Below are 19,477 nucleotides of genomic sequence, written 5' to 3'. Positions count from 1 at the left end.
AGCCATTAAAGCAATTCTCTCAAGTGGCATCGTAAAACGAAATGAAATAAAAAAAAAAGTTTCCAGCGCCTACGAAAATTGCCACCAACATGACTTTTGCAAAATATACGAAATGTAAAACAATATTTGAGTGAGTAAAATGTTTAAAGAAACTGCGCATTTGATGTTGTTATTGTTCGTGTGTTAGGTTAGATTGAATATTACAAATGGAAGCATCATTTAAATTTCGTGTTCTGCATAGAATCAAAACAATTATGGACAAAACATTTCTACTTAACACACTCAAGTGTACATATTATATGTATGTATGTGTGTGTGTCTATTTAAAAATGCACATTAACGGAATCGGGATGGAAATCGGCAGAGTAGGCAAGGCTTATTTTGTGTTTCGGAAACAGTTAAGCCGATGTGAATGAAATTTGATAGGAAGAAAGTGCATTAGATTTCAAATATTTCTGAGTGTTCTAGGTGTTGCTAATATGGATGGTTTTACAAAGTTTCCACCCATTAAAAATGTGTTAAGGAATGCCAATATGGGCATCAACCGAAAAGTATTTTACTCCATACTTTACCAAAATATTTCTAAGTTTTACCACTCATATTTCCACTTATATTTCAATATGTGACTTGTATATTCCATAATTGTTATTTGGTGGGATGTAACTAGTAATAAAGAAAATTTAATTTATACTATCAAGGAACGTTTCTCCTATATTTACAGATATACAAATTTGCTCAAAGTTGGCATCATTAACGTGTAGTTGCACTTCACGACTTGCCAGAGAAGATGCTACAGCCTCCAAAATACCGCCCCTCTTGTTACTCCTGGTTGCAGTATTCTGTCTTTTCGATAGACATTATCAAAAAGCTCTGATTATAAAAAATCTGCAATTAGCCAAGTTTCCACGAGTATGATGACATCAAAGTCGTGGGTCACTGCCGATTCAAATAGCTCATTTGGTAAATAGATTATGAATTCCATTCTTAGATCGTTTTGTAGACTGACATTAATAAAAGGGTTGTATGACATTTGACTAAGGAAAGATGTGTCACAGTTATACAAAATAAAGGCAATACAAACAAATATTGATGACTTCCTTTAGGAAAAATCAACTACAAAGGAAATATGAATTAACTGTTACTTCGCCTTAAATGGAGTTACATTTTACTTCTGCTATTTTGTGCTCCAGCACGTTATGCTCCCTTTTAAAAACATATTTGTTTTAAATAAAATATTCGCTGGGTCAATTTAATTTTCGTAAATAAAATTTGTTTCCTTCACATTTTGCGAGCCGGTTTCGGCATTTTTCGCGACACTGATCATGGCGCAACGCCGCAACCAACTTGTCTCCAAACCCAATTGGGCAAGGGGTAGCGAAAAATCGTTCCAATATACATCATTAACTTAGAATATTTTTATAAAGTTCCTTTACTTTGAGTGGGCCACTTAGCCTTTATTATTTAGTTATATATCGTAAATCTGTAGGTTCTTGGAGCTAAACAAAGTCACGCAGAGCTAAATTCGGTACACCCAAGTACAATACAAATAAAATGGTATGTCAGCTGTTAGGGCCGGTATTTTGGACTTGCGTGCTATTTATCTATTAAACCTTTCTATGAATCTACTTTCGTTATTAAAATTCGGTTCCAAACAGTCGTAATCGGAGCCGGAGGTCTAAATCAATCGAAGTTTTGATCTCTACGAGCGGTTAGTGTTATTGCATTGTTCTGAAACACTGAGACACGGAGAAGTATTCTCGATGTCTTTACTTTGATTACGCCATATTTATGTATATATGTACATATGTATGAACATTCCGTATGAAAATTCGAGATTCCGACTGTTTGGTGGAAAATATGAGGCTTGCCGTTTTTTCTTTTAATGTCACTCTTGGCTCAAGACTAATCTATTCCACTAAATAATCAAAATATTGATGCAGATTAAAAATATATAAGAATTTTCTTTTTATTTTGAAACGCTCTAATGTGCGCATGCTGCATCTACATACAAACGCATAAAGAACAAGTTTGTTGCTTCAGTCTTTCGTTACCCATAACGCACAAGCATTTCAAACTGTTAGGAAATCACCAATTACATATGTACATACCTACATAATCCACATGCATGTTGCACATTAGGGTGGGTCGGTTTGTATGGACGAAAGTTAACCGATATTGCGCCAACGTTTTTTCGACAGTATTTGGGCTCAGGAAAAAAAGTTCCACTACGCATACCCAAAAAAATTATTTTCGAGCCTGCGAAATTTCATTTTTTGACTTTTTTTCGACTTTGATTTTTAAGGTTTTTTTTCATAACCTACTAAAAAAATTTTCATATGTATACCCTGTCCGATCCGGGCCGGACAAGGTATACATGAAAATTTTACAATCAAATGAAAATTTGAGCCCAAATACTGTCGAAAAATCGATGGCACGATATCGGTTAATAAATCGACCCAGTCTAATGTATGAACATCCATATTTAGTTTTTACATACATATGTACATACATTTAACATATGTATATGAAAAAAATTTTGATACAAAATTGTTGTCTAAATTATTTGTTAACTTTTAATTGATAGAAATTACACGGGTTGTTTCCGACACATAATATACATACATACATACCTACATATGTACATACTCAATACGGTGGGCATGAACTGAGTTTATATGTAAACTTTGGGTTCTAAAAGGCTTATATTACAAGAATTCTGTTATATGGTCATTTTATTTTGGAATAATTCCAACTTCAGACAGAGGACAAATGCAATAATTAGTCAGGTTTTCTACATTAAAGCCATTAGTGAACTCAATCCTCCATACAGAATTTAAACTCTTACTCGTTTTTCCTTCTTACTTCGAATTTTACTGCCAATGTAACAAAAGCCAATCAAAAATAAATTATTTTCAATAACTGCGGCATTCACAGCAAAAGATAATAAGGCTTTTTTTTTTTAAATAGGTACATTTTGGGGTTAGGTGCAACATCTAAGAATAGTTGCACAGGCATTTTATTTTGATTTCCTTTAAAGTAAAAGAGGAAGCGGCTACTATCCATTTAGAAAATTTTTTATTAAAAGCATACTAATTTTTTGGACAGATATTTGTTAACGCAGGTAAAAGCTCTATGTGAAAAGATAAAGGTGATTATTATTATAAAAAATTGTCGAATAGCATTTAAAAAATTGGTCGATCCATACACTACATACTCGTACACATACATAGTTAAATATAAATATTACTTACTTGAGCTTTTAGCGATGGATTGGCAAAATTTCCATCTACGCACTGCTCCTTTAAAACGCATTGCTTGCCTGCAGAACATTTTAAAATTTCCTCAGGTGGCAAATAAGTGGGACCTTGGAATGGCGACGCTTGGCGACTTATAATTGCATGCTCGAGGAAAACATTTGAAGCAGGATTTATTGATTGTATTTTACTTGGATTAGCTTTAATACTGTTCTGATATTCGCCATTGAGAAATATGTTAGATGAAAACTGAGCAAAGCTGCAGCCCCAGCATAACGCGATCGAGAGGCCAAACAAAAAATGTTTAGACCATAACATTTTAAATTGTCTCTGCTCTGTTCGAGAAATACTCTGATTATGGTGTAACTGTAATTGAAAATCGAAAATCAAAATTCAGTTTTTGAAAAATTTATTAAAACGCCCTTTCCAGGATATTCACAGGCGACCTAATCGCAACTTATTCCCTACATAAATGTTGTAGCTTATTCGGATTCCTTACTATAAGTAAAAAATTTCTTTTGTCTCAAAAACCTAAATGTAATGACTACTAATTCGTTAAGTAAAACTATGAATTCTTGCAAATTATAAAGCTTTGGTTTGGCGAATTCGTATCATCATAATAAATTTCAATGAAATGAAGTAGCGCACGAAAAGGTGTACTATTTTTTTATTCCTTTACTTCTTCCGATTTCAGTATCAAATTTCAAATATGTATATATAGAGCAAAGATTTTAGAATACAAAGGTATTGCTTTTGCGAAAGTGAGTGTAAAGCAGCGGAGCGTAACAAAGATCTAGTAGGACACTTTCAGGGACAGAAAATACACTGATTAGTGTTTTAGGGAATTAAATTTAAATTCTGAACAATTGTTAAATAATAAATATAGACAGTGGTAGTTAACACATTTTGCTGTGGTGAGCGGTGAATGTGTCCTACAGAATCAAATACTGTTTTCACGCAGACGGCTTATTGAATAATAAAGGCAGTTTTCTACATTAAGACGCTTATTGAGGGGAGATTGAGCCCTACAAAATTCGAATCTATAATTATTTCATTAGTAGCTAATCGAATGCCTAATCAAGTCAAAAGCACAATGCAACTCTGTTGGGAGCGTTCAGTTTCTTAGTTTTTGGTGTGTTCAGTGCTTAAAAATGTCATTTGTCAAAGTAAATGTCATTGTCTGCATGGCGGAACGATACAAGGTGGCCGTATCGAACAGCTGATTATAACCTTTTTTATTTGATTTGATACATCAACTTCCGGCGCAGTACGATTTTGACATTTGTCCATCGAATTTACAAAAACAAAGTACATGGAATTCTTATTTATGTATGTAGGTATGTCACCATGCTGCCACCTTGTATCGTTCCGCCATGATTGTCTGTCATATAGCATTGTCATTTTATTCGCTTGACATTTCATCCTTCATACTAATCGAGCAGTTACTTCTGTGTGAAAGAAAGAAATTTACGATTTCATTAGAAGGTGAAATGAGATCATTATGTTTCTGTGTGAAAACAGTAAAAGGTTAAGTTCATTTGTTCAGTTAAAAACCAATTTCATGGAACATGCGCAAATGTCAAATTCTTCTTCTTATGCTTTGCTTGTAACAAAATTTTGGAGTTGGCTACTTTTTCATATCAGATGGCGCCAGTGTCGCTCATTCTACCGTTCTCCACAAAAATACGTGTAATACACTCATAATGCATAAGCTTGTGTTAAAATCATCTATATGAATAACTGCTTATGTGTCGGGGCTTTAATGCATGTCGTCTGTGTTATCTTTGCCGTCTATTCTTTCTTCTAAGTTTACGCCTCTTCTTGTATCTCATTTAAATTATACGGGATGTGTTTCTTTTTTTACCATTATTTTCATACTTTAAGTGTTTCGTTGAATTTATGGTTTGAAAAAAAAAAAATCATTTTATTTTGTCATAAATTAACTTCCCTGTTATTCAAAAATGAAAAAAAAAATAATATCAACTCTAAGAGACTACTACGTAGTTATAGCCCGACTGCTCAAAGTGGCAAAAAGGCACCATCCACTTTGGGTAAGAGTCCAATAAGGTGCGAACATTTCAAACGTCACGAATGCTGTTAAACAAGAATTTTCAAATGCTTCGAATTTTATCAACCAAATTAGTATGGAGTTGTGCGTAAGCAAAAAGGAAACATAAGTTTGCATGTATGTATGTACGCACCATATATTTAGGCATATATGTATGTATGTGCACACATTTTCTATTTATTTAGTTAAAGTCTATAAATCAAATCATCAAATGTTGGTGGAATTATTCGAATAATGAACACCAAAATAAAGTGATAATATGTATTATTTTTAAACTTCTTGTAGCCGGCAATTCGTTTTTTTTCAAACTAATTAATAAAAATAGGCTTTCTTTGACCAATATGTGCTATAATTTGCCCCTAAATAAAAGTTTCTCTCACTGTAAGTTTTTCTTACAGATCCTGAATCTGTGTAATTTTCTGAGTAGTTTTCAAAATTAGTCTCGAAATTTCATGTGACCGCTTCTGGAAAATGCTTTTTTTGCTTCCTTTATATTAAGTCGGTTTCATATTTGTCCGCAAATTTCAGTGCGAAATTTGGTGAATCTTACAATTAATTTTTATGAAATTTCTCGTGTAATATGAAGGGAAAAAGTTGCTGGATGGCGCCGTAAACGTGATATTTAAAAAACTCGTACAAATATGGAAATTCTGCGATCGAGTTTTGAGTAACTTTCCAGTGAGCTATAATTTTGCAACCTTACAGAAAATTCCAGAATGAGAGTATTATTGAAAACGAATTTAGATGTTTGTTCTGATAGTCCATAATGCAATAAAACCAGATAGGTGAAGTCATTAGTACAACAACAAATCTTTGACAGTCCTAATAATCCGGTCATGAATTTTAAAGCAGTAAATTTTTGGTACTATTTTTTTACTACTTTTTTACTACTTTAGTAATGTAATGTGCGGAAAAAGCGAAACTCGATATATCTCCATATTGAAAACGGGGACATGAAAGAAAAGGGAAGAGAAAGCAGAGCAAATGGGAAGAAAAGGTAGAGGAAGTTGGAGGGAAGTCGAAAAAGTAAAAATAACAAGAAAGATGGAGAGTGAGTGTAAAAGCAAGAATAAGGGTAGTACTTTCAGACAAAGTAAAAAGAGGTTAACAGGAATATTAAGAATAAGGATAAGATTAAGAGCAATGGTGAGAGATAGACTTGGATAGGAGCAAAAGGGGGATGATTAAGATGAAAAGCGGGAAGATTTTCGGAAGAATAAAAGGGATAGGGAAATTGAACAAGCCGAATAAGGTAAACCAGATACTGCATAGGGAAGAGAGAGAGAGAGAAATTGCATAAGAAAGGAGGAGGGTAAGACACAGGAGAGGCAAGTGCACAGATAGAGAAACTCAGAACAATGTCTTTATCATACGGCTGGGAGTATTTCATGTTTTTCTAAATATTTCCAGGGATAGCCAGATGTTTGATAAGCCGAAGTTTTTGGTTTGTTCTGTATTCTTGATCGTTGCTGTAAAACCTCTGCCGCTTTATATTTTTACACCAGCCACCTATTTCTGCTCAATGAGCCAACTTCAACGCTTGGTTTACATAGATGAATGTTGGGTACTGGGGCCATATACCGTCAATACCGAGTTTTCGTAACCTCCCAGATACTCATCCGCAACCTTTTGATTGTTCCAAGTCGTCAGTAATCTCATTGACGTCAGCAATATCTTTCCATGTTCCTTAGTTGTGGACAATGTAAAACTCTGAAGAGTCAAACATTCACTTCCGTTGACTAAAACTTTTTCATTTCCTCTCAGGAAACAGAAATAATGATGGTTGGTTGCTGTGCTGCCCGGCTATGGAGCCAGGCCCAAGTAGCGCTCTAGGCGCCATTTTGATGCACTTTCTCCTGGAACCAATTATATTTTGGCTGATGTGCCCTGCGTATTGTTTTACTCAAACCACTTGGTTAAAACAATAAACCTACTTATGTCCTTGATGCGGCAGTTTGACACCGCCCTTAAGTCCGGAAGCGCATAGTTGCCAAAAGTTCGGGACCGAAAATTCGCGAGGGCTGGGCACACGCAGAGAAAGTGAGTAACCGATTCCTCGGCACCCTCCTGTCTACAGCTCCTACACCTCTCATTGTAGGGGATACCCATTCTACTCGCGTGCGGGCCAAACGGCCAGTGCCCTGTAATAGTGGCCGTGATTCTGTATATTTCCTTCCTAGACCTATTTAGTAGATAATCGGTTCTTTTCTGGTTGTACTCTGGCCAGAGCCGGGTACCCAGCTGAGTGTAACAGCTGCCTGGTTAGCTGCTTCACGTAGCACCCTCTTACAGTTATCGACGGCTTTAGAGGATATGTACGGTGATTCTAACGCTTTGAGCGCCGCTTGACTGTCGGAGTATATGACTACCTCACCGTCTATCCGGTTCTGCAGTAGGAAGATGCAGGCCCCCTTTAATTCCTTGCAGCTCTGCTTGGAAGATGCTAGCTGTGTTTGGAAGACGGATGGGGATTGCCATTTACACAAGGCAACCATCTTCATTCAAATTTTCATTTCTTAAATTTGTTTCTAAAAATTGTTTTCTTTATTCAAAAATTTAAAAAAAAACACCAAATATTCATTATTTCAAATAAAAATTAAATATTAATGCAAAAATAGTAGCAATTTTGAAAGGAGTATTGAAAATCCTAAAAAAATTAGAGAAAACAAGACAATGCAAAGCGAGTTGTCGAGCACATGCGACTCGGTGCCCGTCCGCTTTCTTCGTCACCCTCCCTTCTTCAAATAACTAGTTCCAGCAATAAAAGAATTTGTTTGTAAACAGCGACTTAAGGTACACAGATAGATATTTTACTTATTTAATAAATTAACAAATTTTGTATTTCCAAGCAGGTTAAAAAAATAATAATTCTCAATTGTACCGCAAAAGTATTAGTTAAGGCCCAAATGTATCGGATAAAGAAACACTTTACAAATAACTCTGACAAATTTTCGACTTTTTCATAAAAAATAATGTTAGTTTGTTCTTTTGCGGAAATATGCAATCATGTACATACAAATATGCATATGTACGTGTACATATGTATGTAATTATTTCACAACAATTTCGTATAAAACTGGAAATGAAGATTAAATTTAAACAACAATGTTAATTTACTTTTAAGACTTGTAAGATTTATTACTTGACCCAATTGATAAAATTAACAAATACAGTTACACATTTTGGATAGTTATGTGAATATATCACCAAATATTTAAGTAGAATGAAGTCAGTCAGTGTTTTTTTTTATTGCAGAATTAGAGTATAGGTACAATCTAATGCTGGCGATTTAAACTGAACAACTCGTTAGCAAATCTTTTTAATTAACTCGTTAATTTGTTTAGTTTTTAGGCTATAAATATTTATAAATTATTTGAATTGCAGCAATCTAAGTATAGCGACCTAATATCTTCGTATTTCTGATATATTGCATTTGAACAACCGAACAACTCAACAATTTAATCAATTTTGTAAAACTAACAAAAAATGATGTTAAAATAATTAATTTATTCATAATCAGCAAAAATTATTATGCTCTACTTCTGCTTTCTTGGGCAGACTTAGCAGCGTTTTCCAAATCTAAATTTAGCACAGTGCAGTGGTAGGGTTTCGTCCAAGGTCGAGAATGCAATATAGCAAGTAAAAACTTTTAGAAATTTCCTTACATTAGAAAAAAAAAAAACTATCGGTGGCAAAACACAAGAAGTGATTTAAATGATTTTGTCATACTTAATACATTTTTCATGCAAGTGGAAAATTGTGGGGCTTATGTCAGAATTTTTGTCAACACACATGTCAAATTTACTGGGGATAAAATACAAATGTAAATAAACGAACATAGTCGGGGATTTAAACGAACAAGTTTGCTCCTTTTGCAGGCAAACAGTTGCTATCAGTGCACGGACTTTACCACTTTATTGGTAGATCTACCAACTTTTTAGCCCATTTTCATTTTCTACCACTTATACCACCAAAGCCCAAAAATCTTCCAACATTTGCATTTGTAAGGAAATTTAGTAACGATTCAATTTCGAAGACGAAAAATTACACCTTTTGGAATATTTTGATGCAAAAAATATTCAATCTAGTCAAATGACAACGATTTGTGCCTTACTTAAAGGTTTCCCATTTCACAAGGCTTCCGGAAATTCTTAACAACGAATGGCGATCATTAATGTTATATGATAAGGAAAAAATAGAAAAGATATTTTCCGACGATATTCTTGAAGGATGGATAAATTGGGAACTGAAAAGAGTCTTCTAGAAGAAAATTTGTTTGAAAATTGGAGTGAATAAATGTGCAATATAACCTCACATTATGCAGCCGCAGAAAGGCCGTTCTCTATATTGAACGACATAAAAACCGCCAAACGTAATGGATTAAAAATTTCAAGCATTTCCAATCAAATATTAATAAAAGAGTATTGTATCGGACGGACTTTATTTCAGCCTCCAATTGAATTAATAAGATTTTGTACAAAATTTTAATTTTTAGAAGATGATTTTGTTCTTTGTATTTAATAACACTCATATGGCACTAGATTTCTCTTTTGTTTTTTTCTTAGAATTTTTTTGTTTTTTTGTTGAAAATTCGGTTTTTATTTTGAAAAACGTGTGCACAAATTCAAACAAGAAATAAATTTGTTTATGAAAGAAATGTGGTAGCCCTCTACTCGAAAATATTGTCCTGCGCTATTTTCACCAGTTTTTTATGAATAATTTTGAACGAAAATAAAAAAGTTTTAAGTAAACGATAACATGCCAAAGTCGGTTATTTTGTGGCAGAATAATACTAGTACATTGGAAAATTGTTGTTGTAATTAGACGTATCGGTAAAGTTTCCTCAGTATTTCAAGCTCAAAATACAAGTATCATATAGGCATAAGCTATATATATACAAATTTACATCAACTTTTTGTTTTGTTGTAAAATATGAATTGTTTGTACAAATATAAAGTGTAGCTATTGTTTTCTTTGAAAAAAATCTAGCAACTTCTACCACTATTTTAATTTTTCATCCACCAACATTCTCTTTTTAAGGGTTCGTACACTGGTTGCTATTATAACAACAGCAGAAACAACAACAATATATGATAGCTAATCAGAACTCTATGTTATATCCCAACAAACATCGCAATAATATTCGAACAGAAAATGCTTTTAAATTTGAACGTTTTTAATCATCTTAGGGTATGATATTTGAATATTTTTTGATCAAAATTTTCAAAAAATGCTGGCTGGGTAATTGCTCCTTTTTTCTATCGCTTCAAAATAATTTTTTGCTCGAGTAGAACTATGTATGTATTAGTTTGTTGCTGCTTTATAATTGAAATTTTTTTCTTAGCAAGCAGAAAAAATTTAGAAATGATAGAAAACAACGGCCTATATTTTCAGCCTTCGAGAAGTATATACTTCTCAAATTGATAACCAAAACGATTCTCCAATCATTATTCAACCTTAGAGAAATTTATTAAAACTAAATGTTTGCCTTTCCCTTTGTGATTATTGATACTGAGGTTGAACCTCTCTCGATATTTTTAGACATGTCTTAGCAGTCGTACGAAATAAACAAACACGGAGTTTGGTTTTGGTGGAAACGTCGTATTGCGAAAATTTTTGTTTGCACGTTAGATAAGAAGTGTGATCTCGACTCGAGATAATTGCTGGAAAATTAGTAAATTAATAATTAGTTTCTGAAACACCACAAAAATCCCGCTACACCCTTTTTAAACATCTTAACAAAGTTAAGTAGTTTAATGTATTTCTCTCTCTGTAACATACATAGATACATATGTACATATCATTTATAAGTTAAGAGAAGTGAGGGCATGCATTTTCCATCTTTATGTAAACTCAAAAACAAAAGCTCAATAAATTGGATTTTTAGGAAAAGATAAATCACAACTGATAAATGGCAACATTGTTTTGGCCATATTCAAAGAAAAAAACACAAATCATAGCTTTTTAATTGGAAAATATTTTACTAACAGCAGGGTGCCAAATTTGAGTTTATATAAATATTTATGCATATGTGCACATTAGACTGGTCCCTCTCTTTCCCTTTATTCCTTATCTAAAACTAGGATCGACAACTTTTTATAGTACATACTTCATTGCCTTGCTTTTCATTCGGATTCATTACCGAAAGAGCTATCAAATTCCCAAATCAAATGTAAATGAAAAGAAAGAAAAAATTACTAAAAATAACGATACAAGGTTCGATTCGAGCTCAAGACCAGAACAATAATTTTTTCTAATGATAATTATTGTTATTTTTTAATTTTTCTAAATTTGAAAAAAAAAATTGTATTTTGTTTTTGGAATAGTAAGTAGAAAATTTTTCAGACAACCTGCCATAGCTGCGCAGATAGATCCATTTCGAAGGGTGCTAAGCCTTCATCATCAATACGCTTTAGGCACGCTGCGCTAACCATTTAGCTATACAGCGGTGGTTTGTTTGACTGGAAAATTTGCTACTTCTATTCCTTTACCAACTATATTTATTCAGTGTTGCGCCATCTGGTGCAAATCACTGATAATGCTGGATTTTTGTTTATTGTCAATTACTTTGTTTGACATTCCCAAGTGCTCATGGTTTATTAACAAAAACAAAAATAACGATAGTTAAAATTTAAATGAAAGACAACTAATCTCAATACTTACAAAGCATCTTTTTCGTGCCTTAAATGTTTTGTTTATTCTTATAAAATTGATATTTTATATTTCGTTTTCCAAAACCAGAAATATTCTTCATTTTCCCAAGACAGTACTTAATGAGTTTTACCTGAATCAGTATCATAATAATAGAAAAATAATAATAAAAAAACTATTTAGATAATTATACATGAAGCAATCTTCATTCGTTTTACTAATACAAAACTCATTATCATTAAACAAATAATGAAAAAGTGTTAAGACAAAAATAAAAATTAAGCATCTCGTTAATGAAATTTAAAAAAAAAGGTTTGTATAAGTCAGTAATAAAAACAATAAATTAACTCAACTTTAATACTAAATAGTTTTAGGCCAAACTTCTGTTAAAATTTATGCAGTGTTGAGTTAATATTCAAATGAATGTGGATTTATATATACAAATGGTTTGGGCGCTTAGATGGGAAGAAAGTGGCAAGACGTTTCATTGTTGTTATCTTACGGTGCTGCCAAAGCGTCAGAGCGAAGCAACGCGACCACATCGATATTAATGTGCTTGGTCAATGGTGCCGTACCATAATGCCCTAGCCATAACCAAACCATAGCTAACCAATTATTTTTTTGGTTTTTTGCCATATCCATAACCTATAAATATTTGGGTTGGCGAGTTTATAAGCTTTTTGTACATTTTATTTTTTGTTTTGGATACATTTTGACTCCATGGCTAATTAATTATTTGTTATTGATTTTTTGCATTGTCCTCTTTTTCAAAACATTTTTTACGTTGAAACACCAATAAATATGGTTGAGTAAAACTATGGTTTGACTAAGGCATTATGCCTATGTTAACTTTGCCAGGGACTTAACTTAGGTAATACTGTAAAACGTGTGACGAACATTTGTGTTAGGATCTTGCCACCGGGATTTCTTCATTTACAGGCCGTTTGTAGTTGTTATAAAGAAATGAAGGTTACAGCAGTTAAAAAATATCACATCATAGTTTTGAAGAGAATATCGGATCAAAACTCATTTGAGTTAAATTTGGGCCAATATTTTATTTTTTGATTATATTTGTTTCTTGTTTAAATATAATATCATTGTTCATATTCTCAACCCACAACTGTTTAGTACGACGATGACAGCAAATTGAACGCCAGTTGAGTGACAGAAACGGTGTACTACGCAAGCTGTCAAATGAAATAATCATTCTCAAATATTAAGAAAAATTACTTTAAAATTACATTAAAACGAAAAGTTGAATTCATAAGCAACATTTTGAAATATCAAACAGACGAACAGCCGAACATAAAAAGTGCATGACAAGAAAACTGTCGTAAACGGCAAGCCTGTTGAGTGAATCGGAAATACTTAATGGTGCAATTTTGGCGACATTCTATGTCATCACTAAACAGTTGTCTAACAGTTGTGTATTCTAAGCGCATCTTTATTTTTAAATAATTCTCACTTCTAATGTGATATAAGTTTTGAGTTGGCTAAGATCAAAAACAAATTGATAACATAATAATATAATCCCCTTTTATTTAAGTTTCATATAAAAAATCTGTAAAATCTTCTCATCGAGAATATACTCATTAATAACTAAATAATTACTTTCGGGCTGACGGAATTAAAAAAAACTAAAATTGGATTAACCTATCATACATACGTACATACAGCTTTAAGGAGAAATATGGTGTTAAGCTAATCACTGTTAAAGTGATTTGTTAGATAGAATTCCAAATAAATTTTTCAAATCCCATTTCAACTTTCTAATTCTACTAAAAATGACGCATGGAAAAACCGATTTGAATCTACAACCAAAATTATCTATTATTTATATTTATTTTATGTGTGTTTGTGCAAAGTTTGCGTAATATCTCCATAACAGCAATGGATTCGCCGCGAAACGAAAGCGAACGCTGTTTCTCTGATATTTATCTGGATCAAATTGTTGTTGCCATGTTAAATTTTTATCGGGTTCTTGATCACTGTGGGTTGAAATGCACGAGCTATTGAAGTAATACCAAGCGACGATAGATCGGCTGATCCGAATTCTGAGTCGTTTCACCTATCAATAGTGTTGCGAAGAATGTTTACTTCCTCGGATCTTTGGCAAATAAATATTTTCTGTGAAACCGAAAAGGACGCTTGTGAATTGTGAGAATTGAAAATATGTCTTCGCGGAAATTTATTGCTTTGAGTTTGCTTCATAGTCTAAATTATATCATAAATTTACTCTTTCTCTTACTCTCACAGTTTCCCTTCTTTTATCTTTTTTCCATTTTCCTAGCTCTACCTTGGCCTCCTTCGGTATTTTCTTCACCATTATCTCTTTTTCCATTCCCTCTATATTGCCCACATCGTATATACCTACGTGCTTTTCAGCCGATCTTGCTCCCCCATCTCTCTCCTCGCTTCTGCACCTCCTACCATTGGCCTCATATATAGGTAGTATTCTTCTGATACCGCCTTGGTCTCGAAACCGGTACTCACTTAAAGGAATCGAGAAAAATAATCGATACGAAAAAAGGATCGGGGGAAAGTACTCGATAACTTCTCGTATCGCACTCACTAAAATCACATCGGATTATGATGGAGGCGTTTACTTATTAGAAAGAATACCTATAGCAAGTTATATTAACACACTCTCAAAATAACTCAGTAAAATCAACTTTAAAACGGTTAAAAAAGTTAGACTCCAACTCCCGCTTTTTAGTCCATGAAAAAATGCAAATTGAAAACACCACAAAAAATTTTAATTTTTTTTTTAAATTTTGGTGGTGCGCGGACCTCATATTTGGATTCAGTATGTTTAAATATTTTAGTTTTTGTGTGTCCTTGTATTCAGTTAAAATGGGTATTCCGACGGCTTTTTGGGCAAGCCAATTTGTGAGAGGAATACGTTATTTAGAAAAATCGGTAGGCTGTTTTTTTATACGGGAACGCAAAATTGCCAAAATTTATAAATTTTGAAAAATTTACATAAATAGTTATTCGTAAAGGAACAACAGTGTCCCAACGCCTACACCTAAAGACCATCAAACTCAGCCATTCGTGAAGGGACCTCAATCCCCTACTTTTATTACTTATTTTTGATTTCTTTCGATATTCGAAATCAGCAAGCGAAAAATTCAGCTAAACTGTCGCTACATCAAATTAAAATCATCAGTTGGTAATATTTCTCAGGCATTTCGAATGAAGCTATCAACTGAAAAATGGTATGAGTTTTTAAGCGGGGATTACCCTTATTGCTTTAAATGTATGAAAACATTTATTTGAAGCAATTTTTAATTTATAATTTATTTTAATAATTTGGGAAAGATTTAAACAACGTGACATCAGGACGGGCAAGGCGACAGCTGTTTCGATTATATCTTGTAAATCCCTTCAAAGCCTTTTCTCCCGGGAGTGGGATTTGAACCCACACTCTTACGATGGTTGAAGTGTTACAAACGCATTCAGCCACGTCATGCATTAGTTGTTGTAAACCTTATCCGAATTGCCTTCTTTGCATATTTTCTTTATTCATATGGTAAAGTTGTGCGTTGGTAAGGCGGTTTTTTCAAAGAAACTTGGTGTTGTTGCTTTTGTTCTATTTTATAGAACTACCAATGTTGTCTATTTGTATGAATGGTGTCATTCACAATTTATGTTCGTTACTGTTCTGTTGGAAAATTCTTCTTTGCAGTATGAACTTTCTATACAAAAGTTTGGTATTTACAAACAGTTGCCGATAAAAGTAAACTTTTGTCTGGAAAAGAAAATAGGTTAGTAGTAGATCCAGAGTGGAAAAAGTGGATAATACAAATTTTTTAGATTGGCTACAATACCAATAAAAGAGATTATAAATTATGCTCTCGTTAACCCTTTTTGCGATATTGTTGGCACATGGCAACAGTAAATTTTGAAAGGCCGTCAACAGTCTCTTGTAAAAAATATCAACTTTTTTCGTACATATTTTCAAAAATTGAAGTTTAGTGGTTAAATTGAAATAAAATAAATTATAATCGCCCCTTACATATCGGTAATATAAGGTTTTTTAAAGAAAGGCTTCTGCATATAGCACTTTACTCTGAAATTTGTGTATTGTATTTTTAAATTTTTGGGGTATTTGGGCAAATGTTTTCAACAATTTTTGATGTTGAAAAATGGCCACTCTGTCGTTTGGCATATAAATATTTTTTCGCTTGAAGCTTTAAAAGCCGTGCAAATTTTTAAAACTAAGCTTGTTGCCATATGGCAACAAATTTCTCGTAAGATGTTAACTTGCATTAGATTGCAGGGAATTTATTTTCGTTTGAAACTGGTAGGATAGAGACGTGTTCTTGTTTGCGGAATAATATTTTCAATATGGGAAGAAAAATAAGCGACAGAGTTATAGAAAAGATTTTGGAGAATTTCGAGGACTCAGATCTGAGAATTCGGAATCGGAAGAAATAATAAGAGGATTTATTTGAGGCATTTGACAATAATGAAACTTTCATGATGGAGAAGCTTTCTCATCAAGGTCCCTATGATATAAGTATTATAAATATCAACGAAGAATATAATGACGAACCAGCTCAGAAGCTTGTGCTTCGGACTATCAACCAAAACAAGTTAATGACTTTCGATGGAAAAAGACTTCGTTGGACGTCTGAAAAGGAACTGTAAAAGGAAGTTAGAGATAGTTTTGATTACCGCATCGAAAGGGAGGACAATCTTTGTGTCATAAGATGGCTTGATGGAGGTATTTTCCGATTGATTTCATCAATATATGGCATAGAGCCGCTTCAAAATGTGCAAAGATTTTTCTTCGAAAAAAAAAAGACGAAAGTTGAAATAGCTCAGCCAAACCTTGTGTTAGGTGGAGAACACTGAGAAAAAAACAGATGCAAATTAAAAGGATGTTCAGAATTTTCCATACACAAATGTTCAAAGTGTTCGGTTCACCTATGTCTACCCAACGGGGATCGGGATTGATTTAAGGACTATCACTGCAGCGACTAAGTTCTTTGTAAGACACTCCTTCCCTTTGTATTATTTTAAATAATTTGTATAGCTGTAGTTTTCTATATTACTTTTTAGTTTCTATCTTTATTAATTTTTTAACATGTAAGTATATATTTATAGTACTGAATCGATTTTTTTTTTTATTTAAAACATTTTTCTATTGTTTTAAGCTAGTTTAGAACTCTTGATTTATAAAAAAATTAAAATTTTGATTGTGATTATTTGGAACTTTTCGGCAGATAAAATAAAGACAAAACACAAGGTTTCTCTTTTCCTCCTACGCGTTTCGATGAAATTTTTTCATCTTCATCAGGGAGACTGTATATATTATCGGCCGAAAAGCTCCAAATAATTACAATTGTAACAAAAAATTGGCCCAAAATAAATATATTAAAATTTTGATGTCAAACCAAATTTCAATAAACGTACGAACCTTTATTCAAAAATCAAAAAAATACTGCTTTCCTTACCATACGCAACATTTGTTGCTACATGGCAACATAAAAAAATAGCACTTAACAAAAAAAATTCCAAAAAAAGTTATTTGTATTGTTATTGGTGTTAAAACAAATATTCAGACAAAAATTTGGATTTTTTGAATGGCGCAATAAAAAGATGTAGCGAAAGGGTTAAGTAGTTTTTTGTAACCCGCTCCACTCTAAAAAGTGTAGTCTTTAATAAAACCAAATGAATTCGTAGCCTGAGTTCATTGTCTTGAATTGTGGTGCATAATTAAGCCGTTATATAGTTTTTTTTCATAGTCAGTTTGCATTACTTATGTCAAATTTCATTAATAACAATTAATTATTTATTTATTAACCGTAAAATTGAAATATCCTAGTATGCATAATATATGTAGATGTATATGTATATATGTATGTACCCAGTACAAAATTGTGGAAGTGATCATAATCAGAAATATGGAGTACAGAGCTGCTGGTTCCGATGACAGAAAGATTTTACAATAAAGTAAGGAGTTTGCACGGAAAAAATTTTCGCGTTTTCTGCTGGTTCTAAGACAATGCTGGTGATCATTTCAAAAACGACACTTCCCGAAAATGTGGTATGAAGTTGTTTGTGGTTAAAAAAGTTACAAAGCATATTGACGGCAATTAACTAAAGTATTGGAAAAACTTTGCACAATTTACAGGAAAAATTACCGTTAACATTCTCATGAAATACTAAAATGTTTCATTATTTGCATATAAGCCCACCAGAGTTCAGCTGTGTTTTTTTTTCCACGCAAATCCAACTTTAAATTTTAACGTTGTCTCGTAGAGAGAGATAAGAGAGAGTTTGACTAGACTCACACTTAGATTATTTTGGCCTTAATCTTATTTTGGCATAAACTACCCATATATATTGGTAACTCCGCCTTTAAAATCTGTCCAAAGAATAAGAAGGAAACAACATATTTGGTTTATAATAACTCAAGAGTAAACTAGGAACAGATTCGACGTAAATCTTATTTTTTGACGCCGTCGTGTGGAGGTAGTGTACCGGCATACCTTCAGTACCCAAGTTTAAGTTCCGGGTAAAGTTGTACACGCCAATAGTTTGCCAAACGCACCGCGTGGTCCACGAAAAACTTATCTGCAAAAAGACATCTACAAATTTCGAGCCGAATATGGAGCAACTTTTTTATGTATAATTGAAATAAGCATTTGGATGATTAAATTTCTAATATTTCTCCATACCAATACAATTTGACCACTTCTTGTGATTGAATACTGATTTACAGTTGAACAAAAGGAATAAACGAATATGATTCCTTTCTATGATCAAACTCTGAAAATCATTTTTCAATCACCTTTTGGAACCATTTTTGAATACCTTTGCAAATTAAATTTTAAGTTTTCAAAAACTGATCATAATTTTATAATCAGCTTTGGGCATTTTTCCAACTGCTTTTGTTGGTTAAATGATTAGTTGCGTACCTATTTAAATTAAACTTTACAATGAAAATTTAATTTTTCTTCCTATGGTATATACATTTTTTCAATTACGAAATTCGGAAATTATATAAAGATATGTATGTATGTATATATTTTTTTTTTCAAAACTAAAAATGTTTGTTCCCATTGCTTACTATAATGTTAATGTATACAATCCCACTCAGCATTTAGATGATTAAATTTTTAATTTCCCTACATATCAATGCAATTTGTTTACTCTTTCTGACTAAATAATGAGTTATCATACAATTGAACAAAAGAAATAATCAAATATGATTTGATGATCAAAAACTGAATATAGTTTTTCAATCACATTTTGGAATCATATTTGAATCACACGTGTTTACTCTAGGTGATCAAAAATTTATGATCATTTTGAATTCAGTTTTATGAATCTTTTCTGACTATATTTGTTGACTGACTAATGAATTTTATACTTGTTAAAATTTTACTTTTCATTAAAAATTTTATTATTAAGATATTCTTGAAGACAATACAATGCAAATGCTGCTCGACCGAAGATTTCCCCAGCCATGTCTCCACCTTCGGCTTCCCAG

At 32.7% G+C, this 19,477-nt stretch overlaps 1 protein-coding gene across 4 annotated transcripts in view; it reads right to left on the bottom strand.

Annotated features, from left to right (window-relative positions):
• The window catches only part of scaf (scarface), a 94,660-nt gene that overhangs the window by 40,717 nt on the left and 34,466 nt on the right, over nt 1–19,477 (bottom strand). For all 4 annotated transcript variants that reach the window (XM_067777001.1, XM_067777000.1, XM_067777002.1 and 1 more), the window contains one exon: nt 3,252–3,620. In XM_067777001.1, the coding sequence (XP_067633102.1) occupies nt 3,252–3,620 (369 nt within the window). The remainder of the gene's footprint in view (nt 1–3,251; nt 3,621–19,477) is intronic.

The sequence above is a fragment of the Eurosta solidaginis genome, chromosome 3, assembly GCF_040869045.1.
Source record: "Eurosta solidaginis isolate ZX-2024a chromosome 3, ASM4086904v1, whole genome shotgun sequence".
Classification (NCBI taxonomy): Eukaryota; Metazoa; Arthropoda; class Insecta; order Diptera; family Tephritidae; genus Eurosta; species Eurosta solidaginis.
The sequence above is the reverse complement of the archived record's forward strand: the minus strand, read 5'-3'. Positions and strand labels throughout refer to the sequence as shown.